This window comes from Pleurodeles waltl, chromosome 6, assembly GCF_031143425.1.
Source record: "Pleurodeles waltl isolate 20211129_DDA chromosome 6, aPleWal1.hap1.20221129, whole genome shotgun sequence".
Classification (NCBI taxonomy): Eukaryota; Metazoa; Chordata; class Amphibia; order Caudata; family Salamandridae; genus Pleurodeles; species Pleurodeles waltl.
This window is the reverse complement of record NC_090445.1, coordinates 1,599,039,918-1,599,063,900: the sequence shown is the minus strand read 5'-3', so window position 1 is coordinate 1,599,063,900 and position 23,983 is coordinate 1,599,039,918. Positions and strand designations below refer to the sequence as shown.

General features: G+C 41.6%; 1 protein-coding gene across 3 annotated transcripts in view; it reads left to right on the top strand.

Moving 5' to 3' along the window:
* The window catches only part of ABCA2 (ATP binding cassette subfamily A member 2), a 499,989-nt gene that overhangs the window by 316,102 nt on the left and 159,904 nt on the right, over positions 1-23,983 (top strand). For all 3 annotated transcript variants that reach the window (XM_069241449.1, XM_069241450.1, XM_069241448.1), the window contains exons 20-25: positions 761-925; positions 7,746-7,926; positions 10,449-10,661; positions 11,506-11,702; positions 14,215-14,397; positions 23,296-23,462. In XM_069241449.1, the coding sequence (XP_069097550.1) occupies positions 761-925; positions 7,746-7,926; positions 10,449-10,661; positions 11,506-11,702; positions 14,215-14,397; positions 23,296-23,462 (1,106 nt within the window). The remainder of the gene's footprint in view (positions 1-760; positions 926-7,745; positions 7,927-10,448; positions 10,662-11,505; positions 11,703-14,214; positions 14,398-23,295; positions 23,463-23,983) is intronic.

Genomic DNA, 23,983 nt, shown 5'->3' with positions numbered 1-23,983 from the left:
TATACCATTAGAGCTGTATTTTAAGGTGTCATTTGGATTACATTGTGCTTTTGCTGGATATTGCATTAAGCCATACACCACATAGCATGTGCAAGACTCCTATAAAAAGGATCTCTCTTAAGTTTTTCAGACAGCAGTTAGGGTGCTATGTACCTGTATGGTTCCTTTTTTAAATTTAATGTGGTTAAATGTATGCAGATTTTTTTTTCTCATTTAGTCTTTTCAGCCTTGTAATTTCACCACTCATTGCGATTTTGTTTCACTGGCTGTTTGTGATAGAACTCGTTTTGTGTTCACTTCCGCTGGGACCATACCCCCATAAACTACCATTATCTCCCCACAAATTCTGTGTCCTGCAGTTTGTCCCTTTTCGTTGCTTGCACCTCTCTTCTCCAATCCCAACTATTTCTCCCCTTTCTCCAAAGTACAGCTGTCTGGCTATCACCTCCATATACAAAACCTGACCCCTCCTATGGTTCCTGTCCATCTCTTTCTCTCAGAGTAGAAATAAAGGAGAAACTTTGTCAACAAAGGAGGCTGTGATAACATACTTGCTCCCATATCTCCATTTGTGATGTAGATAGGAGTATCAGCTTGTTGCAAGTTTTATTATTTCTCCTAAAATTATTTCTGAAGAAGTATTAACCAAAGAATGTTCAAATTGCATTTTCTGCACGGTATGTGCCATGCTCCATCTCTAGGTCTTGGATTTTGCCAATTCCTGTTGTATGTTAATGATCAAAGGTTTTTTTCCTTGCAGGGATGTATGGTCTCCCTCGACCCTGGTACTTCCCTTTCCAGAAATCCTATTGGCTTGGAAGTGGGCGCATTGAGACATGGGAATGGTCATGGCCCTGGTCCAGAACCACTCGTCTCAGCATAATGGAAGAAGACCAGGCCTGTGCCATGGAAAGCAGGCGAATGGGTAAGGTGGGAATACTGGAGAAAGTGTTAGGTTTTCTGAATGTTATCTACTTACTCATTTCCTCCAGAAATGGTTTCCCATTGATAACTTCTTCATGATGTAAGTAAAATATGTTCCGGGTTGGACCCTTGTTAAATGCTGATGGTTCTATTTTAGATTAAAGAAGCATTTCTCTGCAAAGTAAAAGGACAGGACCAGTGACTGCTGGGGTAAATCAGTATTGTGTGAAGGGCTGCTGGTAAACCTGATATGTTGTGGTCCTAGAGCCAGTGCTTAATTTGTAAAAACATTATTTCAGGGGACCAGTGTTTAGCTCTGCAGCCTTCTTCCGAATGGCTGGGCTAACTGAATACTAGGAATGCCTATTCTTGAGTCCACCTCATGCTTCTATATTTAAACTCCTTTTCTTCCTGTCTCTTTAACTCACTCGTGTAGGTTCTTTTTCATATCTCCTTTCCTCTGTCTCCCTCCATCGTCTCAATAATAATAAAGAGAATTGCAAGAGCCATACAACAAATAAATGGCATACGGCAACATTAGATGTTCTTGATCATAAAATCACAACAAGTGTAGTTGACAGTATTTTGTGGTCTCTTCGCTTCTTCAAAGCACACAACAACTGTGTTCACTGCCATAGCCACACAGAGTAAAATCACATTACAATTTAATGAAATTTCATAGAAAGCATCATTGAAACAACAGCCACATCAACCCTTTTGTTTTGTTATAAGGTGAGTCTCATAAGCAAAAACATTTAAATAATAAGGCGCAAAAAAACATTAGTTGCTATACTACCCTGTGCTAGCGAGGTCATCTTATGGGCTTTAACCAGCATAGGGTCAAATTTGTAACAGATGATTCACTGTCAACAAAGCATTTTGCAAGAAAGTCTATTGAAGAAATGGACATGCGCATTTTCAGTAAGGTGGCTCAATGGGTAAACATTGACTACAGGGATCTTTTGTGGTCTGCAGTTATAAATCTGAGCCCAAGCAATGCCAGCTTAGTTTCATGCGTTCTAGTTTCATGAATTAGGTCAATATAAATATTAGGTTATTGTTCATGAAGTTTTGAGATATCCATGCAATGAAATCCTACACTGTAAGTCCTCAGTGCCACTTAATGCCATATTACAAAGTAAACACAAAAGGACTAAAATACATCCAAAAAAGTTAAACATATTTTTACAGGCAGGGGAGTAGATTGACAAAAATATTTGTACTAAAGCTTACATGTACAAAGTGCAAATACGTTCTAATGCACAGAAGTAATAGCAATTGTGCACAAATGCACAGTGCTGTGCAGTTTGCTAGCACTGCATACAGACTTTCAGCTTCTGATCTGCCTTGAACCATACATTAAAATACTTCAGGTCAGCAGTTATTTTGAGGCTTTTGTCTTTTTTAATTTTCATCTCCATTGAAAAAACTGGAAACTATGAGTTTAGGATGGATTGCTAGACATTATTCCTCTGAGACAGTTAACTTGGCATATCCATTGTAGAACTCCACCATTAGCTCAGCCATGATAGGGTATTTATTTTTGCCCAACAAGTTGACCCTGGGTGTTGGGAGTTCATTTCACCACCACCCCCCCTCGCCTCCCCACTGCCCTACTCCCCACTCTGTCTGCAGGTGCCAGCCTCTTGCAGGAAACCTTGAATCGGAACATAGTCACATTGAGCCTTTTGTTTGTGGAGGCGCTATAAGTAATCCCTAATGATGTCACCAATGTATTCCTAATCCATCGTCAGTCCCCCAGGTGAGCTGCACATTACCCATATCATACAGGTCCCCTGCTCCCAGGCTAGATATGTTCACACATTATCCCTCTCCAAATGAAGATGGGTATTGTAATAGTCACAATCAAATTTGCACAGCCTCACTGAATTGTCTGCAAGTTGGCCACATTATCAGCCCTTTTGGAGTTCAACAATGGCTTATCCATGGGCAAATTCTCTTTGTTGCGCTGTTTGTTATCCGTGGCATTAATTTCCTGCACCGTAATGTTCCAAACTCTTTGTGATGCTAATGTAGAACCCACTGACCATCATCTTAAAAGTCTTCCACATAACTCCATTAGTTAAGATTATTGACCTTCGAAGGTCACCATAGAAAGCAATGCCATCCAGCCAGGTGGCTTTAAACTTCCGTGGCATAATTGGCTGCCTGTGGTTACTAAGCACCATGTCCACTGCCAAAAAGCAATGATCCTATAATCCAGATACCTTCCATATGGGAAGTTCTACACATTCTCTTCCTGTCCTGTCAGTAGTCTCCCAGAGTACGAGGAGTGGGCAGACTAGTGACAGGAAACACCTTATTCTCTCCATGATGAATGCACCGTAACTCTTCCAAGCAAATTAAAATCCATTGTCCAGCTAGGGAGATTTTTAGGTGCAGAACCCAATAGCCTGGAGTGAGCCTAGATGTGGTAAAAGACAAGTTAAGTGTACAATTGAAAGCACCCATCCAGATGAGCTGCAGGGTAGGAAAATTACAGACGTTTACGTAATTTAAAAAGAATCATTGATATTAGGGACATATGAACATAGAGGCAGTGAGTCATCTCCTTGATAAGCCCTACATATGTACATGCCAACTGGTGTCTTTCCTCAGTGTCTCCCAGTGCGAGTACAGTGAATCCCTGATCCAGATCAACACACCCCGGGCCAATCACAAGAAATGTGAGTGTTATGAATGGCCTCACTGTTTGCAGAATACTCTCTTGGCGACAGCTATGCTCAAGTATGACCATTGCAGCATAACTATCACCACCCTTTGTCTTGAAGTAGGACGTGATCCCACTGCCCTTCATTACACCACACATCCCATTTGACATTCAGGATTATCAAGAGTAAAAGTTGTAAACACAATTCCTAATCATGCTCAAGCAGCCTGAGTCTCCGTCTGTTACCGATTGCTCTTTAACATACCTCAATCACTCTCCTGAATTATCACCACCTTTGCAGCCTCTAAACCCAGTACTAAAAAGAAACTCAAACAGGTACGGCCTCACCCCCACTCCTTTGGATCAACCCAATGCAACCCAGTCCTAAACTTGTGAGGAGCCTTTTCAAGATATCATATCTGGTCACTTTAAACCCCCACAAAACTTCCTAGAATCTATAGGACACATGTAGAGAAGCATATGAAACATACTCAGAAGAGCAGAGCCAAAACTGGCAGACAACTTGAAGCAGCTAGGGCAGATCCTAAACAAGTAGAAAAATCACTGGAACCAGTAGTAGTATAATTTGACAATAAATCTGAGGCTCCCACCTTCACAGCCTTACCCTTGCTGCAGAAGTAAACTTATACTCTAGTATGGTCCTTGAAGTTTGTATGAAACCAGTATCAGTAAAATTTCCCGATAAATCTGTGCCCCCGCTCCCACACCCGCACAACAAATCTTTCTTTTTTACACCTTTACTCTTGCCAAAGAAGTAAACCATGCACTTAAGTGTGGGTCTTGCAAGAAGTCCTGATAAAATGGGACCGTATGGCAAGGGGAGAGGACCAACCTCAGAGGAGGAGGCAGAGATAGCAGGCCCGGAAATGGAATGGAATGAGAGGGAAAGGGACGACTATATAACAGAGATAGTACAGCACGCAGGAAAGGCCAGAGGTCACACCAGAGGAGAAAGAGGAGGCGGCCATTGACCTGGACCGGGAGCACTGGGAGGGCGGAACGGAGATAGCTGAGGATGGCCAGGCATTGACCCGGATATCCACCTGCTCACCAAGAACCGGAAAAGGGGCCCAGACCACGACCCGGTGGAGCAATAAAATGGTTTACCCCTGTAATTAGACTCGCCTGCTCCCATAGGCACCATCAAGTAAAGTTGTTGTTTAGTGTTAGCTGAAGGCTGTCATGTGGACATAACAGTAAAAATGACATTATGGAGTGCCCACGGAATGAATGTATACATACGAGACCTCAACAAACTGAGTTCGTAGAATGTACAAGTCTGAAATACGGGATGGGGGAGTGACACGATGTAAATAATAACACACATAGCTGGCCAGTGTGATGTGAACACGAATGAAGATGGATCGGGCGGAGCCAGTTTTGGTCATATCTTGAATTGCACATGTATGGCAGCAAAATGTTAATAAAAAGTTAATAAAAATATATATAAAAAAGTGTGGGTCTTGCAAAGCAATCACTGTACGAAAAAGCAACACAATTTTAGTCCTCTCCAGTCAACAGATTCTCAGCAATATCCAACAGACTTGCATTATTAATGTGCACCATCATCTTTCTTTGGCATGAATGTTTGATTTCCCCTCAGCCACCCCCCACAAGTATTTATTTTTTGTTCTGAAGGCTAATGGCTCCCACTGCAAAATGAGTCTGAGTGCTCAGCCCAGTTCCATGACTTTGCAGGGGCAGTGGATAACAAGGGTTTAGCACTATCAATGGCCCACAACGTTTCTGGAAAAAGCAAATCTCTGTTTGTTTCACCGTGTCAAAGGAACTTCTTGCCTGCTGAACTGCCTTAGTGTAGGTAGATAAGGTAGTCATTTTCACTTTCTCAAGCAGGGCGGCCCTCTGCTGCATGGTGGTGTGCTATTTTCCATTCCAGTCTCCATAGTTAAACGATGAGGCATTTGCAGTGCTTTGGGGGTGGGGCTGAGGTGCGGTATAAGCCCCAGGCCCTTTGAGCCCTCTCCACTGAAAATAACTTTGAGAAGCCCTTTATAGCAATGATTGTTGACAGCCTATCCAACAGGAATGGCTACATGGATGGGTGCCATCCCATCAGCAAACATGTGCACAAGGTGTTTGTGTCCAATTGGGGCCTAGTCTTCAGGTCCTTTGTTGAGGTCTTTCTGACGATGACATTTTCAGCAGTTTTGTGGAGGTAAAAAAAGAAGAAGGTTTACCTCAATTTCCACTACCTCAGTCTTATTCTCCACTGACCCCCAGGAGTCCTGTATGGCTTTCTGAGGTCTTCTGGGTCAATGGACAGTACCCCCAGGCCAGACCCTGCTGGAGTGGATGAGATCTGGTACAGCGTCTTCAAAGGGAGAAGTCTGCCAGGCAGACATTGTGGTCCTAGCATAACTATCTGACATATTTGATTGTGCTTTATGTTGCTCCTTGGCCCACACCATGATGATTGATGGCATCACTTGGTTGGATTCAATCACTGTCTTGGCTTCAGACCTATCAAAGTGCACCTAGGATCTCTGGCAGTGTGTGCCCCAGACCATCTCCTACTCCACGGGGAGTAAACACATACACAAATAATAAAAGGGGACAGTAGGTCAATGGGCACAAGTCCACAGTCAGCATCCCATTCCAGGGGGTTTGCAGCAGCCAGGCCAAGAGTAAGGCACAGGACCAAACAGGCATGAAACGTTAGAGCAGTAGAACAGCAAATTCAAGTACCTGATATGAAGAAAAGTCTCAGGAGACCCTGAATACCACACTCTGTACCTCCAGAAGAGCTAGGATCATGGGAGATGCAACCACAGATACAGCTCTCTAGCTGCTCCCATCCATCTTTGAGTTACTGGGGTATTAAGTTGGCAGGCTGGGCTAGATGTGGCATGCAAACAGGTTTTACAGCAGAGCATTTGAAGAGTTAACATCCACTCCGCTACAGCCATGCAGCCCAGGTACAGCATATTTCTTGTATGCAACATACATGTGCCAGAGAAAATCAATGGGAGGCAGCAAGAGATAGTTTATATGGGCAGCCGGAGCGGTGGGGGCACCCTAGTCGGAATGACGTAAGTATGTAATGGTCCACAGCACATGCAGTACCACCGCCAGTGAAAGATGCCGGCATATGAAGAGGTAGCACGCTAAGTGGTAAATTTGTGGGGATGGCCAGCACTGATTGCAATCTAGTTGTTGTTGTAGTATTTATTTTTTACCGGTCCTCTGAAGGGTACACATACTGCTCAAACTTAGTTGGTGTCACATTCCCTCAGTCCCCCACATTACTAGTAAAGCAGGATATGACATACTCACTGCAGCATTGCAAATGTGCCCAGTGTGACTGCTGCAGATCTTACAGCATGCTGGGATGCACTGGATTCACATGCCATGGGGAGGCATCACAGCTGGTACCCAAATCCCTTTGTCTGATGTCCCCACTCACATCAGGCCAGTGTAGACAACCATATGGAGCTGGAATATCTTCGTGCATCACCCCCTCGCAAGCATTTTAACGTTATTACAATGTCCGATGTAAAGCAACCAGGAGTTTGCATATATGACTCGAAGGTGGGTATTTGGAAGATGTCCTATCTGAGAGTTGAGTGTCACACCTGAGTTTAGTTGTTGGTCTCTGATCATCTTGTTGTGAACCAGATGGTGCAGCTAGGCATTACCATGTCACAGAAATGTTTTAGATTGAATAGGTGTTGTACTGTCTGCACGGTGGTAGGTTGGCAGGCATGTGTAAGTCTAATATGAGAAGAGCACATTGTGTGTGAGGGTTAAAGATACGCGCCAATCGATTTTGTGCTAAACTAGATGCTGAAGCTAAATAGAGCACTTTCTCTGAAAGGTGCACTAGAAAGTAGTGCTGTTAAAACATTGCACTTACCTCCTGTGACCTGTTGAGGTCTGATATGGACTACAGTTGATAGTTCTCTGTAGGTGAGTAACCGTGATCAATATCCTGAAACCATGTATATCACACGTACTTCAAAAGCCCACAACATTTAGGCCTTCCAGCAGCATAAGATAGTTCTGTCAATTTCAGAATTTATCTTCTTAAATGTTTCATGCAGAAGTGTCTTTGGACACCTTGCCTACCCCACACCACACAAAACTGATAAACATTTTCTACTTCTTGCAGAAGAGACTCGTGGGATTGAGGAGGAGCCAACCCACCTCCCTCTGGTTGTGTGCATAGACAAACTAACCAAAGTGTACAAGACAGATAAGAAGATGGCCCTGAACAAGCTGAGCCTCAACCTTCACGAGAACCAGGTGGTGTCGTTTCTGGGACACAATGGAGCTGGCAAAACCACCACCATGTAAGTTGTCCTAAGGGAGTCTTCATGGTGGAAACATCTTATATCCACTTGTAGTGCAAAACCTATTTTCTCAAATTAATTAAAGAGTAAGACAGCAGAAGGTGTGATTACATAACCTCAACTACTTTACACACCAGAAGTAAGCTGTCATTCTGTAACACCGTGTTGCAGGCTAAACCATCCCATTTGTCAAAATACCTTTATTTTCTATGGTATATTCAGTGAGTAAAGACTTGCAATTTCAATTGTCCTGTATATCAAAAATGTTTTTTTTTTTAAATGTTATTTTTCATGTTTCTGATGCTTGCTGTCAACCAAAAATATCTCATTTTTGCTGTGTCATACAACATTCCAAATATTTCCATTGAATTTATATTGTGATTGTTTGGGTGCTAAGATTATTTTAAATTTGTTTTCAATGGTTCATAATAAATAGAAATTATAAAAATAAAAAACAAACATTTTAAATTCATCTTTTTAATCACACGACCATTCTTAACATTTCTATACATTTTAAACTATCAAACGACATTGGTTGACATTGTGTGTCTGAGGTCACAAATAATTACATTTGTGTGGCTACCACACTGACCACTTGTGTTATTTATTCTACGTCTGTCCTCCATAGATCTAGTACACATGTCTTTGAAAACTCGTACAAATGTTAAATTATGAATGGAATTTTATTAAATATTTTTGATCAGTTATCTGAAACTTGCGTTGAATCAGCTAAGGCTAGAAAAAGAGTATATCAGTTTCATTTGTAGACATTCACAAATATTTATGGGTAAGGGATAAAAAGTGTGTACACTAGTCTTTCTGTTGCATTTATTTGTGCTGCAGACTTACATGGATACATGTACCCATCCATACTCAGTTTATATTAAAAGTGTACATGCATAGGGAGACAACACAAAATTTCATAAGCTCGATTTATGGGTTTTACTTGATTTGCATTTGAATGCAAGTTTTCCATTTCTATTACGGTTCAGGTAAAACTTCTCTTATGTAAGTGCTCATGCAATTGCTCCACTAGCTCTGACTGCATGTAGGTGAATGCACATTTATAAAAGCCTGTACAACAGTTTTACTGCTGTAGATATGAGCCATCTAGGCAACCATCTGCATTGTGCTTTGGCATCTACTCTTTTTAACAAGTCAACTTAAATCATAATTGGACAATGCTTCTAGTATAGTGGCTGCATATTCTTGCATGTAACACCTTGGCAAAGATACAGGGTCAAGATGTTCTACGTAACATGAACTATATCAGTAGACAAATAGTTTGCTATAAAATGCCAATTTTAAAGGCACTATATATTGAGATTTTGAATAAAAGACCCATTCACAGTTAAGTCATCTCTGCTAGATATTTTTGCTGCTTCTAAAGAAACCTTTATCTTCCTTATTAATGGTGTAGACAATTGGTATACATCCTGGCTCTATAAATGGAGGTAGATATGATGTGTGAGTTAACTGTCCTACTGAAATTACTTTGTTGAATTTGTATCTTGGGTTCGCTTTTTGTGGTTTCTTTCATTTTACATCTATTATAGTATTACTTTCATCCTGGTTTTGTTGTGGTTCTAGAGTCTGCTTGACATTTTGAAAGCACAAATCTCTTCCCACACCAGAGATTCATGCACATTCAATCAATCAATCAAAAAAATGTATAGAGCGCGCTACTCACCCGTGAGGGTCTCAAGGCGTTTTCCTTGTTTGCTCGTTCTTATAAGGTTTGTTGTCGTCCACAGTGTTGTAAAATCATCAGTCTGTGTTCTTGACAGTGAGCCTGCCCAAGGCACATTGATCTGATATTGGGTACTAATTGAAGTCTGGTAGCCTGTGCAGTTTTCTTGAGTGAGGCTAAAAGAACATTATTGGGCTGTTATTAATGGGTTGGGTTGTATAGCGAGAGGAAGCAGTTGCACCACTGGGTGGACATAAAATCCACAAACCATTGTGTAGATTGGGCAGTAAAGTGGTCATCAGGGATCCCAATGTGTAGACCAGGCAGAAGAAATCACCTTAGTTTGCCAGGTCTGTCTCCATTCCCTGCCCTCTGACAAAGAAGTTTCACAGACAAAGATGTACAAGGCAGAGCAAAAGGGTTCTCTTTGAGTCTTGTAACAAATATAAAATATACATCAGCCAACCATCCCAAGATATAGCATGTTTTCTTTTTCTGTGTTCAAAATGTTTTAATGACAACTTCCTCCCCACTGGAAATGCCTCTGGTGAGGGCACTTAGGGGCGAGCAAGAATATTTTTGTTGTTACTGCTTCACAAATTGAAAACAGGCTTCTAAGACTCAGTGAGAAAATTGCTTTTTGCAGGGCATATGTGGGTTTGGGTCTTCCATGCTTCTTTACACTTGTATTCAGTTTCTGGAGGGTCTCCTAGGACTGGATGAACACCTATGAGAATGACTGTTCTAAACGTCAGCACAAAGAAGAATGGCCAGCTCTGACCTCTGGTCACTTTTTTCTGTCGTGCTGAACATTGCCTTCATTTCCCCTCAGGTCCATTCTTACCGGCCTCTTCCCGCCCACCTCTGGCTCTGCCACCATTTACGGCTATGACATCCGAACAGAGATGAATGAGATACGAAAGAATCTGGGAATGTGTCCCCAGCACAATGTACTTTTCGACAAGCTCACTGTGGAGGAACACCTCTGGTTTTACTCCCGACTCAAGGGCATGGCTGAGGACGAGATACGCAAAGAAATGGACAAGTAAAGATCATTTCTTTCTGTTCATATCTGCAATGACTGTCTTTTTCTCGAGTCATAAAATGTTCATAACAAACTATTGCTGCTCATTATTTTCTCTTTAGTCTTTGAAGCTTTTTATTTTCTATTTTTCATAAGACTCTCTCTCTATCTCCATTCCAGTTCCTTTCCTCATTCTTCCATCTTCCCCAGTCTATCTCCCCATTCATTTCCCTTTCTCTTTTCCTTTCACTCAATTCTCTCATTCTACTTTGATGCTCTCCTACCTTTTTTCTTTGCTTTCTCTGCTCATCCAGTCTTTTCTTCCCTTCACCTCTAACCTCACTTTCCACATTTCTTTTTTATTTTCTCTACTCTGGACACATTTGTTCTGATTTTTTCCTGATTTTTCTTTTTTCCCCGGCCATTGTTTTCTTGTTTGGTTGATGACATCTTTCTTCACGTATTTCTCTTCCACTGTTTCTGCCTTTTACCGATGCTTTCACTGAGTTCCCCTTTTTTCTTGCTCCTGTTTTACTTACTCATATCTTTTAGACCTTTGTCCCTTTTTTCTGTTCTCCCTTTGCTTGCATAATTTTACACCGTCCGTTCTAGTCCTCACCTTCACCTCTTCTGTATTTTGAACATGTTCTTGTCTGCCCAATACATTTGCTCTTCTCTGTGAGGAATTGAATCAAATGCTAAAATAGGTGAGTCCCTCGTTCTCCCACTCTTTCATATCTAGTCCCATTTACTGAGTTTCACTTTGGTCTGTCTCCTCTAACCTGTGTATCACTGTCTATTCTGCTTAACTTCTCTTTCTCCTGCTCACATTTTGTTTTACGTTTTCCTTGTTTGCTCGTTCCAGAATGATTGAAGACCTAGGACTGTCCAACAAACGGCACTCTTTGGTGCAGACGCTCTCTGGTGGGATGAAGAGGAAGCTGTCTGTAGCCATTGCATTTGTAGGGGGATCTCGGGCAGTTATCCTAGATGAGCCAACTGCTGGTGTTGATCCTTATGCACGTAGAGCAATCTGGGACCTGATCCTGAAATACAAACAAGGTGAGATGTTAAGACCTATACAGTTTGGTAAGGTCTCAGCAAAGGAGAAGGGTATCCTCATCTTGTACTGCTGCCTACTTTATAATTTGTCCCACCTTAGGTGATATTGTCCTGCATATCATAGGTGTGAACTCTTTGGTCTTTCCTAGACATCCAGGTTCTCTTTGTTCTCTGGGACTTTACAGGGAGAGTGACTGCGTTAGTTTCTGTTTGGACATGTGTGGGAGAATCTCTGAGGCAAAGATTGCTGAAGGGGCCTGGTATAACAAGAATCATTGGAAGTTGCATCAGATATTACATGAGGAGAGTGGAGGAAAGACAGGGGCCACTGCAGGAATATTTGGTGCCGTAGGTGACGTGACATTGCATGCCATCTTTTCCCAGAATGCTTCAAACCTAAATCTGGAGCTGATTGTTCCTTGCAGCAGTACCATTAGCCACAGGATTGCATAGAGTGAATACTGTGGAAGAAGGCGTATAAGAAATAGATTGGTAGGGTCGAGGAAAAGTAAGCGGTTTGAGCGTTGGGGAGGAGTTTAAGTTACATGAAAAGATCAGAAAAAAACATCCAGAGAAGAAATCTAATGGACCATGAAACACAGCTCAGCATAATTACTAAAGATATTTCCTAAATCAAGGCAGCACACCAATCAAATGACCATAAGACAAACCCACTGTAAACAGTTGCACACTACTGCTCAAAGAAGAGTTCTGATTCAGCCTGTGTTCCATAGGAGCACAGCTAAGTAATGCTATCAAATCCAACCACTAACTACTACAATACACACTCCAGCAATTCCAGTCCAAAAACTGTTTGACCACAACCATTCACACTGTATTCACAGAAAAACTAGACTATTGCAGAATGCATCTAGCAGCACCTCCTTAAAAAATGTATTCCCAGCGACAGAAAAATGAAGAATATTGTAGCCAGGGTCCACACGCAAACTAATCACCGCATAGTTGCAACACTTGGTTGGCTCCCAGTCCAAGCATTGAGGCAGCTTCAAAATACCTTACCTTCACATGCAAAGACATATATAGAGAACCGCCCTCACATCAAGACAAGAACACAATTACCTAGCTCCGCTCTCAAGCCATCTTATGCTCGAAAAACCAGACACAGCTTCTACTTCACTGTTTTTCTGAAGGATCTTTATTCACCCATGACCAGCCATCTATGCATACTACTTGAATAGCTCCATAACCCCCCAATGTGCTGCGCTTCAGAGAAGTACTCTTGACCCACTCCTCCCTCCCCAGCTTTTTAGATTGCTGGAACTCTCCACATGCAAACTTCGGAAAAGGAACCATGCAAGAGTTCCAGGTCCATTTAAGAGCATTATTGTCTGCACATCCACACCACCCTTCGGGAAATTACCTATTACAAGAAGCAGAAGATTTTAAGAATATACCTGATAGATCCTGGCAAACAGATTCACTGTTCTCTTATACTCGTTTAGCTTTCACCTTGTCACAGCACAAATCTAAGAGATGTGATAGTGTAAGACACATGGAGAGAAGTCCCAATGAAACTTCTATGACTGACCTTGGAAACCTGGAGCAGAAACATGTCGATCAGTAAATAGAGGCGAGTTTGGTTCCATAAATTACAATATTTCCATCACACACATTTTTTAATCTTCTACCTGTGAAGTACAATAACAATAAATCTGCGTGGTAGTATCACCTGATACAATTGTAACGAGTAGGGGAATAGGAGATTCACATCGAACTTTGCTGAAAGAAAAGAAAAGATATTCATCTATGAACTTTGGATGAGCCCCCCAAGCAACTTTTTTACTAGCAAGGAGCACTTTGTTAAAGCCTGCCACCTAGAGTAGGTGAGAAGTCTACATCCATTTTAAATAATGTCTGAATCAAGAATGCATTACAGTTCATTCTATATTTCAATATATTTTTCCTACATAGGAACAGTACGGTATAGCCTAGATTTAGGTTTTGAGGATTCTGGGAATAAAAACTGTACTGTTTCATTTCAGAAAAAGCTCCCCATTCCCATTGTGTTATAAATGCATATGTCATAACACTGAAGCAGCCTCCTCTCTAGTGCACAGTTTTAACTGCCAGAACAGGGATTTTCTGCTGTAGCAACATCTAGGGGTACCATATTGCTGGTGGGATGGGCCCACTTCTCCTTACTCCCTTAGCATGGCAGCACGCTGATTTAGTGATTTTGTAGTCGAAACAGGGAAATGCTGGTAGTTATTATACATGAATAGATAGTTTCGTATCCTCCTGTCTGTGCCACCAGAAGGTGGTGCAGCTACTTGTGTGGTGTTGCTTTTCAGCCAAGCTGGTGACTCAGTCAAAAATGTTGTCCATGCATAGGGCATCTTGGATGTTACTACAGTTATTTCTATGCTTCCCTCTGTGCATAGGAGCATCCAGTGGTTTTTTTTCATTGGACCGACCTGGGGGATATGACCTTGATATGCAAAGTTGGTGTGTTATCGTGCCTCCAGAGTACTGTTTTATACCCCCTCCCCAGGACGTACCATCCTGCTCTCCACTCACCACATGGACGAGGCGGACCTGCTGGGAGACAGGATTGCCATCATCTCACATGGAAAGCTGATGTGCTGCGGCTCACCACTGTTCCTGAAGAGCACCTATGGAGATGGCTACAAGCTCACACTTGTCAAGAAGCAGTCCGACACCAGGCAGGTTTCAGGTATGTGCCTACTGGTGTGTGTCTACTGACTGGGCCAACGACTGAGAGGATGCAGGTTTGCACTACTTGTCCTGGGTGCTGCCATACAGAGAACAAATGTATCTAGCATAACACAAGAAGACTCCTGTACATGCTGATCCTTGTTGAAATGCAGAAAAGGTCGGTTGCTGGAGCCTAGACTGTTATTAAACCGTGACTAGGTGTATGCTCTCTGTCAGGTTTACCATCAGGCAGAGTGGCAGTGTGTTTGCATTTGTTGGATGGACATTGGGAAAGGGTACAAGTGTCTTAGAGCACAGACAAATGATGCAACCCATTGCTTGGTAGAGCACAGATGCTTATTCACTGCTAAGAACATTTCTTGGAAATTTGCAGCTTGGTATTCAGTGTTTAGAATGCTTTTGTGTATCTGTATCTACTCGTTTTATCTTTGCCAAGCAGAAGACACATGTTTCTAGTTTTCAGATAGTTGCTGGGCTGAGTGCAAGTATTTATGCAGCAAGAATATGTTATAAATTCAAATATCACCACTAATCCTACCACTTCATGGATCAACCCAGAATGGGTTTAAAGCCTTAAAAAAGCTATCTGTGGGTGTTGACACAGATTCAGACTTTTTTGCCCACAGTGAAGCACTCTATTAAAAACAAATTGTCATTATAACTAACCCTAAGAATACTTCCGGTGACTTCCAAATTCAGGGATTAAACATTTTAAATGCCACTCCAGTCCCACTAAAATGGCATTGCATAAGCGTTGCCAACCACAAAGCTAAGAGCTTCAAGACCCAAGGTCTTGATTTTGGACAATTGCTCAATTATGATCTATAATGCTCTGATGACTACTTTGGCCTTCAAACACACCACAACATCCTTTGACAAATGGGAGTGTCATGTGGCTTGATCAAAGCATTATTTAATTTCATTAGTTATAGTTTAGTCATGACTTAGTTAGCAACACCCTTTACATTAAAACATTAAAAATCAATGTTTAAACTACAAAAAGCACGATAAAATATAATTAAACTATATCCACCTCCTGGACTGTCATGCTTAGGACACAGATGACACTTCTTGCATACGCAAAGTTTTGAGAATGTACAGTTATGCTGCTCCTCTTTCAGTCATGACGCCTATCTCAAATATAGTCCACTCTTTCACATACCGGTGAAGCTTCCATCACTTTCTGACCATGGTAGTCTAGGTACTGAGTGCTGCCAACAAAGGATTGCTGTGAAACGTGATGTTAATGTCCATAGTATCTGCTTGCAGGACTGGTCTTGTCTTCTTAAAAACTACAGTGACCTCAAATACACATTAGCACCTTCACTGCCTGCCACTATTGTGTGTGTGTGTGTATATACCTTACAACAAGTAGACACAAATTTCAAATGAAGTATGCCTGCAATGTTTCTAGACTGTCTGCAAACATTTGAGTAGATAAATGTATTGCACAGCAGTTCTCAAACATACAAACAGCTATAGTGTTAAATGACAGGTGATACTTGACAAACCCATGAAGAACCCAATAAGCAGTGTAGCCTCCTGGGATCTCTTAGCTACTTCTGGTATCTTGTTCTATAGTTTTAGTTTTGTAGGATAATCTTCTTCTTGCACCAGTTGTAGTGAGAGCAGTTTATACCCAGGATATCCCAAGGATAGATACCAAATACTGAACAGTCCTAACGAATCCACAGCACTTGTGGTTTCGTCCCACTGCTGATTCATAGTGGCCGGCATCCTCAGCACGGCATGGAAAAGCCAGGCCATTCTGAACTGTTTGTGTTCTGGCTTTCCTTATGTTGTACTCCCAGTGGGGACTCTATGATCTGTGAGCCCACTCACTGTGCTTCATGCTTTTGTGCCACGTACCACTGTACACGTTAGCGGGTTCAACCAAAGTGTACTCTAACAGTCACTGGTGGCTACTGCCCCTCTGTGGCTCAGGATGTTTGGCCTAAATCAACAAACTACAGCTGACCCCTCCTTGCTTACCGTATTGAAGACCAGGTGAGCCTCAAACTCTTGAGAACTCTTAAAGATACCCCCATGAAGTAACAGGCCATGCTACTGTGTGAAGAAAACGTAGTGCTTAGTAATTTAGTTAGCCCTCTGCAGTGCCCCAGTACTAGTTGCCCAGGGGCTGCATTTGCAATAACATTTCTCCACATCAGTACTTCCTACTCATCATTAGTTATCCACAATCGCAAAAAAAGGTCCTCATAGGGACCAGCTCCAGGGACATACACTAAATTAGAGAACCCTATGACCATAGTCCCTACAGAGCAAGAGAGACAATGTTGAAAAATAAGGGAAAGTGAACATCTCACAAGGCCTGTTGGGATGCCACTTAGTATGAAAGAGCACTCTGTATAAGAATCACATAGGTAATTAAGGGCTAGATGTACTAACCTATATTACAGTCGCAAACACTCTGAGTGCTTGTGAGAATGAAATAGGATTTTCTTTATGTACCAATTTTAGGAGTCCGTGAACTTTTAGGAACTCCTATAATGGGATTCCAAATTAAATTCCCAGCATGCTACAGGCGTTTCATCCAAATTGCAAATTGATATTGTTGCAAACATCTCAAAAGTTGCCCAGTCCCAATTTGGGATGATAACCAATTGGCTAAATGGAAGAGATCCCCTTGAGACCTTTTACTCTTTGTGAATTGGGGTTGAGACTTCTGGGGAAGTACGCAGTCGTCCCTTTTATTTGTTAAAAAAGCGGCTAAGTTTCCTTTAAGTATATTGGCTGCTTTTGAAAAACATAGGTTTCTCTATTTTCTAACAATCATAGGCACGGTGGTCTGCTGAGCCTTGCATGTTAGCATCCACTTGATTGGTCCAATCAGAGACAGTTATCATTTGAGACTTATGTAGTGAATATTAGTTAAATTGGTCGACACAGGCATATCTTATTAATAGGATGTTCAGTGGACCAGTGCTCTTCACAGCACAACTAGATAAAGCCCTCCAAAAAATAATATAACCCGATTCCACAAAAGAAAGGTAAGCATCTTAACAGGACATGTTTTTACCTAGATAGTAGACCATTCTACCATCCTGGACCATCATACTGACATACGCACCGTCATTTTTATATGGCTCACCACATTTTAGGGTGACCCTGCTGGTAGAGCGATCTAGATATACTGGCAGGAGCTGATCTCAGTATGCCACAATTTATTCCCCTGCGCATAGTTTGTTTTAAGTAGTTTCAGTTTGTATGGGGATATAGAGTGCGCTGATAGAAGCTGGAAACAAGATTAAGTAAGAAGTGTCAATGTTATACACATGTGGATGGAATGAACAGTGACTAGCAGAATAACGCAATGAACCACTCATTAATTGCAGTCTGAATGTATTAAATAAGTTTGAACACATGGAATGTAAAGAAGAGCATACACATGTATTAATGATTACTAAATTATTTGAAAAACCAATAAACAAAGCTAAAAAAATAAAAATATGGCTCACCACATCATTCTCAGAGCCAGTAGTGACCCAATTATTTATTTGTGGTGTTTTGTAAAACACTACTTGTAACCGGGTGGTTACTTTGGAGCACTAGATTGAAAAGCAAACAGAATAGACGGAATGGTAGAAGGTTAGTATCCAATCAGTGAGGCGAGGCCTAGTCTGATATTTTTATATTCTTCATTGCCACACCTTTGCAAGATGACTTCACTTACAGGCAAACCAGGAAGGTTGTATATTCTAGTTTATCCTGATGCTCATGCAGTCTGGTTCTGATCTCTGCTTTAAGATCCAAGACATTCCATACCTTGATCCTTGGGCCTTTGGGATCTTCTCCATAGGTTGCAGTCATCTGAATTCTCAATAGGAGATCAAATGGGCAGCTGGAGATCATAAGGTCTAGTGTGGGTCATAGATGGATGCCAATTTCTGAAGATGTCTTGACTTTTGTTCAAAATAAGCTTTGTGTGCAGTGCAATGAACCTGAACACAAGCAATCAGAGTCTGCTTGCAACTACAGTAGGCACAGATTGAGTCCTGTAGCACAATGAGAACAAGACCAACAGTTTGGTATAGCCGTCACATTCGGGTATCACACTGAAAACAATGGGTAATGGACGGGATGCTTGCAAATTATGCCTCAAACAGCCATCTCCCTTTAATTAGACCCATATCTTACATTGCCTTTCGGGAAATTCATCACATTTGAAGCAACTTTGTTACAAGAACCACAATCACAGTTACCTTGGTTCTTCAGTTTCCCAGAAAGTGGCTGAACATTACTAAGCTCTTCTTTGTGCCAGAGAGCCAATGCATCAGCCTGTTATTTAAATCTTAAGGTCACTTGCTGTGAGTTTAACACAGTTGCCACAACTGAGACAGTGTGATTCAAGTTTAATTTATTTCTCTTTATTCAAATTGTAGTTTAATCCAAGACTAGTATGTATGCACCTTTGGCCCACGTGTTTTTATTAATTTATTCGAATTTTGAAATATTTTTTGCAATATGTTTACCCATGTTTACTGTGTATGGCGTGACATGTTTTAATATTATACTTGTACCTAATGGATTTGAACCTGAAAAGTCCAACTCAAGTTAGTAAAGAGATTACATGACTAATTAAAACAAGTCCATTCACATACATCTTTGGCTCTTTATTACACAAGTGCCACATGCTTTGTCTCTGAGAAAATGCTTACTAAAGTCAATTCAATTCATCAAACTTTATTCGGGAATCTTTATGAAATCCATAAAAGTATACAAATACATGAAAGACAATAATTAAAATAATATAAACCAACGAAGTCAAACAATAGACTTTAAAAAAGACCCAACCTGAAAAACGACTTCCTCATTACTAATTAACAATAACAATCTAAAATAAGTCTGCATTGACCAACATCTTGGCAGTATTTCTTAAAATCTGCAAAAAACATAAAACGCAGCAACGATTGGATGGATAAATCATCACACGGACAGGGCTTGGAGATAGGATCATGTAGAAACCCCAGGGGAAAACAAAGCATATATTGCACAGTGCCAGACCTAAAACATAAAAGCAAGGAACACTCATAGTGCTTATGAACTAGCCTGATATAATCAGTTGAACTGTTTAAATCCCTCAGGCACAGACATTGGGGGCTTCACCCCCCGCCCATGTCCCTAAGATGCCTTAATTCCTCATGATCAAAAAGGATTTTAGCTACTGTTTTCTTATTTACACCTGTGCATAAGGAGGGGTCAGTAAACAAAGTTTACATCCCTAGTTTAGTAAAATGCCCTTTTACAAATGCAAGCAGTGGAATATTGAGCCTATTGTCAAGAGACAATCAATCCAATATTACCTCTCTAGTCAGGGCAGCTTCTGAATTTTGCCACAAAGCAAGCCAGGACCAATCATCCGCCCTCTTATCATATCTGCAATAGAGGGAAGTCCCAGTTCACTCTGGCAAATAAAATGGGAAGCAGAAATAGGAACAAATGAAAGCCTTCTGCAAAATCTCTTCCCTTCTTGCTGTATGGCCAAGCAGTTAGCAAATCTCCATACCTCAGCCCCGTATGTAACAGGGCCACAAAGCCCCCGCCGTTAGGCTGAGGAAGGCTACATAATGACCCATTGGCTGAAGAAAATTTGGTAGCACGCTGAGCAATATTAGATGTCCAAGAACCCTGGGCAGAAAAAATAACACCCAGACAAGGAAAATTGTTAATGCTGCTCAGATGCTGTTTACCAAGTGGTATATTGGACAGGGAAGAGTACTTAGGACCACAAGCTATAATATGGGATTTACTAAAATTGGTTTGAAGATCCAAAGAGGTCATAAAATTCACAAATGCATTAACAGGCTGCCGCAAAGCCATATCCTTGTATAAATATGCACGGAAATGAACTAGGACTGTGTCCAGACCTCTCACTGCAAGTGCGTGTCACTGTTTGGCACGGTTCATACAGTCAGATGCAGATGCGAGGTCCAAGTCAATCTACCAATGATGAGTCCAAAAAAATCATACATAGATCAGATTTACTTTGTTTTTAAGGTATTTTAAATGTTGTGGGAACTCCGTCTCTGACTTCAAGTCTGCGGCCTCTCTCTTTCATAGACTCGACTAAATTAAGGTGAGTGGGATGGACCAGGATCCCCGGCAACACACCTGACTGCAGTTCAGGTTGACATCACAAAACAAAATAAAATGAAATAAAATGATGGACGGAGTGTTGAAACTTTTCAAACACTCACCCCCAGTCACAGATCTGGGTTTAATCCATTGTTATTTTGCTCACCACTTCACCCCAGTTTGGACCCAACCATATGCAAATCAGTCTTGACCCTGTTCCCCATGGGAACAGTCCAGCCCGAACTGCTAGGCCAGGTCCTCCCTGGACAGGAAACAAGCATCCTGGGACCGGTTTCAGGGTATCACCCTTCATCAGCAGTTCAGGTTGAGCCTAGTGTCCACTGAGCTAACTACCTATTCCATTCTGTGGGGAACACTTTCCCTGGGTGCACCATAGTTGGGTGCATACTAAACATGGATGCACACAGCAGTCTTCATCTGAATAACTCCCTCCTGAATGTTCGTCCAAGATAAAGTACTTGCACCCTTCTACCTGGCCATTGACACTGTGTGCACAGCGGCAGCCAGGCCCTGCTCATACAGTCCGTCACCCCGCCATCTCATTGCTAATGGAATACTATCACTTTCCTCTCTCCCCTAAGCCTCTTTAGCTTTCCCACCTATGGGGCATAAACATGCCCATGCACTGAGTGCACTCTGTGTGCTTACGATATCATTCAGTCCTGTGATCTAATCACATTATTCACAAGTCCAGCTGCCAAACCTTTCTAGAACCAATATAGGAAATGGCAGCATTTGAAAAACTGATCTACAAAATGAATGACGGACTGCCTCTGTTCAGTGGTACGTGAGAGGACTTTCTGAAATAGCCTGGTAGGCTTATTTTGGGTAGGGTAGTGCTGTGCCCACAGAGGGCAATACATGCTGTCAGGTGCAACAGCTTGCACAATTGGGGGGGGGGAGGGTTCCCAGTCCTAAGGCTTATAGCGATATTCTTGCATTTCCTGGGAACTCGCTCGGCTTGCTGGAAGACATCACTATAGGACGTGGTCATGTTACATTAACACCTTTCTTTGTCATACTTAATTCCTCTTCTATACCTTTATAAACCTTTACTCCTTTATCACTCCTCTTACCCTATCTCTAGGGAAACAGGCTATACATGTAGCAGAGTGTTGTGGCAAATTGACTGCTCATTTTGACGTTCTTGTTGTCACCATTTTCACTGCAGTACTGTATGGTATCAATTGTGAAATGAGATAGTAGCTGTAATTGGTTTTCATATTATACTATATTAGGGTCTCCTTTGTTTCTGAAAATAGTAATGAAATGTGATACACAGCAGTCCTGCTGCTTTCTGCATATCTAAAACAACATGTTCAGTGCAATTCCAAAACAGTAAGTATTACTAGGATTACTACCATGGGTGATTGGTCCAACAGGGAATTAAGGAGAAGCCACTTAGGGGAGTATAGCAAATGTAAAACCGGGATGCATTAACTAGAACAAACTGAAATCACAAATGTAAATGTGCCTAGAGCACCTAACACTTCAAATCGAGTAAAAGGTTACTAACTTTGGACCAGAAACACAAATACTGTAAAAGATTAAACACCACAGAAATCACTAATGCCAAATAGTTCTCAAGAGAACTGTTATTTGCATTAGGTTCTCTCAGCGACAGCAGGTAATGTTGCTGGGGTATCTGCAATTGGAAAACAGGATTTCCTAAAAGGACTTGGACCACGACTTTGTCTGCTGCGTAACTTAAATAAAAATGCTGCCTTCGCAGCCCAACACCTAGTAAAAACGACCCCAAAGTCTCTAAAAGCAGCCTACCATAGAAATGTGTCAGAAGGAACTATGAAATACTTCTTAAAGTAGCAATGAAGAAACAACTAAGGGTGATACTTAGCAATTTATTGCCTGGCACAGAAAAGGGAAAAAGAATGCAGCTGACACTAACGCATGCAGGCGCTAGCCCCCAAAAGTAAATGACCAATATAAGAAAAGGAAATAGAAAGGTAATACAATTCAAATGTTGTTTTATAGTTCATAGATGAAAGAATTTAGGGCCTGATTACAACTTTGGCGGAGGGGGTTAATCGATCCCGAATATGACGGATATCCCGCCCGCCATATTTACGAGTCCATTATATCCTATGGAACTCGTAATACGGTGGGCGGGATATCCGTCACATTTGGGACGGATTAACCCCCTCTACCAAAGTTGTAATCAGGCCCAAAGTTTCCCATGCCCACCTCAAATTGAATACACCATTCCAAAGAGTAAGACAAAGACTTTGTGTGGTCGGTATGTGTGCTGATGTGCTCCTACAAAGGTTTTCACCGACTATGGGTTATTTGCGGTTCTTGGGTACTTAGCTATAAATCCACATGGCTGGCAGTTCTGAACTACATTGCTGAAAAGCATGAATATTGCGGTGTTAGGGATTGCTGCAGCCTGCGATCCAGTGCCAGGTGACATTGCCATAACTTATGTTTTTACCTTCACCTGTGCCTGTTATTTTGGCTTGGGTCCAGGTATAGGCTTGTTCATGTAGACAACCTGACTAGCATAGAGTTTGCTTGTTTTTGTGTGCAGTCATGGTCACTTACGGCCAAAGGTCTGCAGAGGGTAAGCATGAGGATACATACTGGAAACTGTCATTGACTGTGAACTTCAATGTTGCCTTTCGCAGCCGTTTTCATGTACTAGTAATATATTTGCTACATTCTGAAATGTAATCAGTATCTGTCTTGATGCCTGCTTCGGTATGAATACATAAGTCTAGCATGTCTTTGGCTTTCTGCATGTTCTCTTTCTTTCTTATTGTAGATGTGGGCCAGACAAACAGCCCCTCTTCCTGTTCAGAAACCCGCGTCTCCCAGTTCATCAAAAACTTTATAGCCTCCTGTCTTCTCATCTCTGACACTAACACAGAACTGTCCTACATCCTACCCAGCGAGGCTGTGAAGAAAGGCTGCTTTGAGAGGCTGTTCCAGGTAACCTCTAAGAAGCAATGCTTTTAAAGAAGGCTGTCTTCAGATGTCCAAAGAAACGATCAACAGTAAAAAGTGTCTGGTGCAGCAGCCTAGAGCTGCTTGCTGAGTCAGATCCTCTCACTAAAGTTTATCTTTGCACATCAAGTGCATGGTATGTATGGTCAACAACTAGGTGGAGCATTGTACAATGGATTGAAAAATCCATGCAGCCAACTACAGTTTATTGACACAAATATTCTTTTTGGTACATTGAAGTAGGTGCTACATGCACAAACATATCAAACCAGATTCAAAACTGTGACATGGCTTTCCACATACAACTAGTGAATGTCTTTTCTTGTAAAGAATATGTCTGTTTTTGTTGCTACTATCCGCATGCGTTTCCGGGTATACAACTTCAGACTCGCAACCGGATGAAAATCATTCTATAAGAACATTGTCAATCCAAAGTAATTGTGTTTTAGTGTGACATGAACTGGTCAAAGGGTTCACTCTAACTGAAACGCCCACGCCACACAGAG